The following is a 1,350-nucleotide window of genomic DNA, read 5'->3' as shown; positions in this document are numbered from 1 at the left end:
TTGTGATCGTCAGACTTGGCGCGTTCATCTCCGCTGTAGGGTTCGTAGCCAGGGAGGGAAGATCGGATCAGCTCCGGCTGCAGGCAATCTGTCTCTGCCTCCTTCTTCTTTTCTGCCAGCAGCTGCCTGTAGCACAGGTTGCAGACCCTCAGGGGCTTGGGCGACAGCCGCGGCATCAGGAACCTCTGCCTGGAGCAGTCTGCGCAGACGACAAAGCCACACTTGCGGCAGTGGTGCCTTCGGGTGAGTGTGGAGAACTTGGTCTGCGTGCAGCGCATGCAGATGTCCGTCGCCTTGTCTGGGATCCAGGGGGCCGCGTGCTCCGTGGAGGGCTGCCGGCCCGTCTTCGTCAGCAGGTGCCTGATGCACTCCTCCAGATGGCTGATCCACTCCTTCCTCTCCGTGAGGGAGGCTGCAGAAACCACGAAGGACTTCTTGGAGGTTTTAATCATCCAGCGGTTCTTCATCTGCAAGGTGTCTGGCAGCGTCTCCAAAGTGACATCTTCAAGGGGAATGATGTGCTGGGAATTGTACTTCCTTTTGTTGATGACTATGCTGCCGTAGACGAGTATGTCGTTGAAAAGGAAGAATATGCGAGGCTTTGGTTTCTTGCGGCATTCTTTGGTTAAAATCCCTTCTCCTAGAAGGACCCTTCCCGGCACGGCTAAGGGTTGTCCGGAAGCCCCAAAGCAGTTTTCCACAGCAGCAATGCGCTGGCTGTTGATCTCAGTGTTTGCAAGATGGTCCACCATCTCCAGCTCGCTCTGAAGAGGAAAATAAAGAGGGAAATGGGGAAGCTGTAAACATCTGCACCGGAGTGAGGCCAAGTAGCAAACGTACGCACAGATGAGACTACCCAGTGTGGTATCGCTTGTTTCCCACTGGTCCTCTCTGACAAAAAGGGGGGGAAAAAAAAAAGCACCCGGTATGTGAATAAACCCCCACAAGTCAAGCCCTTCTTCCACTGTCCCCGTTATGCTGGGGCTGTCCATGCTTCCAGTTACAAGACACGTCATTCTGAAAATGGTCTGATCTCTGCCGGAGGGGGTTTGATAGTCTGTTGGGGTTTTTTCTGATAGAAAAATCTAGATAAGGGTAACCTTAAAGCAAAAGCAAATGTTTGCAGTACGGAAAGCGTTCCATGCTCTACATTCAATTTTTCATTGCACCTAGCCCCTCCTGCACTGATGGGTGCTGTCCCGAGGCTGGCCAGCCATGGGAACTTGAGTCATTTCCTCCTCCAGGGAGGTATCTCAGCTGTCACGAGGCAGCTCTGAGATCACAGGGATATGTGTCCTCTGGCTGCTGTCAGCAGTTCATCGATTCACTAATGCAGAGTGACTCTCCAGC

The 1,350-nt window shown here is 53.2% G+C and overlaps 1 protein-coding gene across 2 annotated transcripts in view; it reads right to left on the bottom strand.

Moving 5' to 3' along the window:
* PLEKHF1 (pleckstrin homology domain containing, family F (with FYVE domain) member 1) overlaps positions 1-752 on the bottom strand; it is a 900-nt gene extending 148 nt beyond the window's left edge. The window contains exon 1 of one of the 2 annotated variants that reach the window (XM_010139517.1): positions 16-752. In XM_010139517.1, coding sequence (XP_010137819.1) covers positions 16-752 — 737 coding nt within the window. The remainder of the gene's footprint in view (positions 1-15) is intronic. The other variant, XM_010139518.1, reaches the window with a different exon arrangement.
* Positions 753-1,350: the final 598 nt, after the last annotated feature.

This window comes from Buceros rhinoceros, unplaced genomic scaffold (genome assembly GCF_000710305.1).
Source record: "Buceros rhinoceros silvestris isolate BGI_N320 unplaced genomic scaffold, ASM71030v1 scaffold37417, whole genome shotgun sequence".
Taxonomy (NCBI): domain Eukaryota; kingdom Metazoa; phylum Chordata; class Aves; order Bucerotiformes; family Bucerotidae; genus Buceros; species Buceros rhinoceros.
Note: the sequence above shows the minus strand (reverse complement) of the source record. Positions and strands in the feature narration are given on the sequence as shown.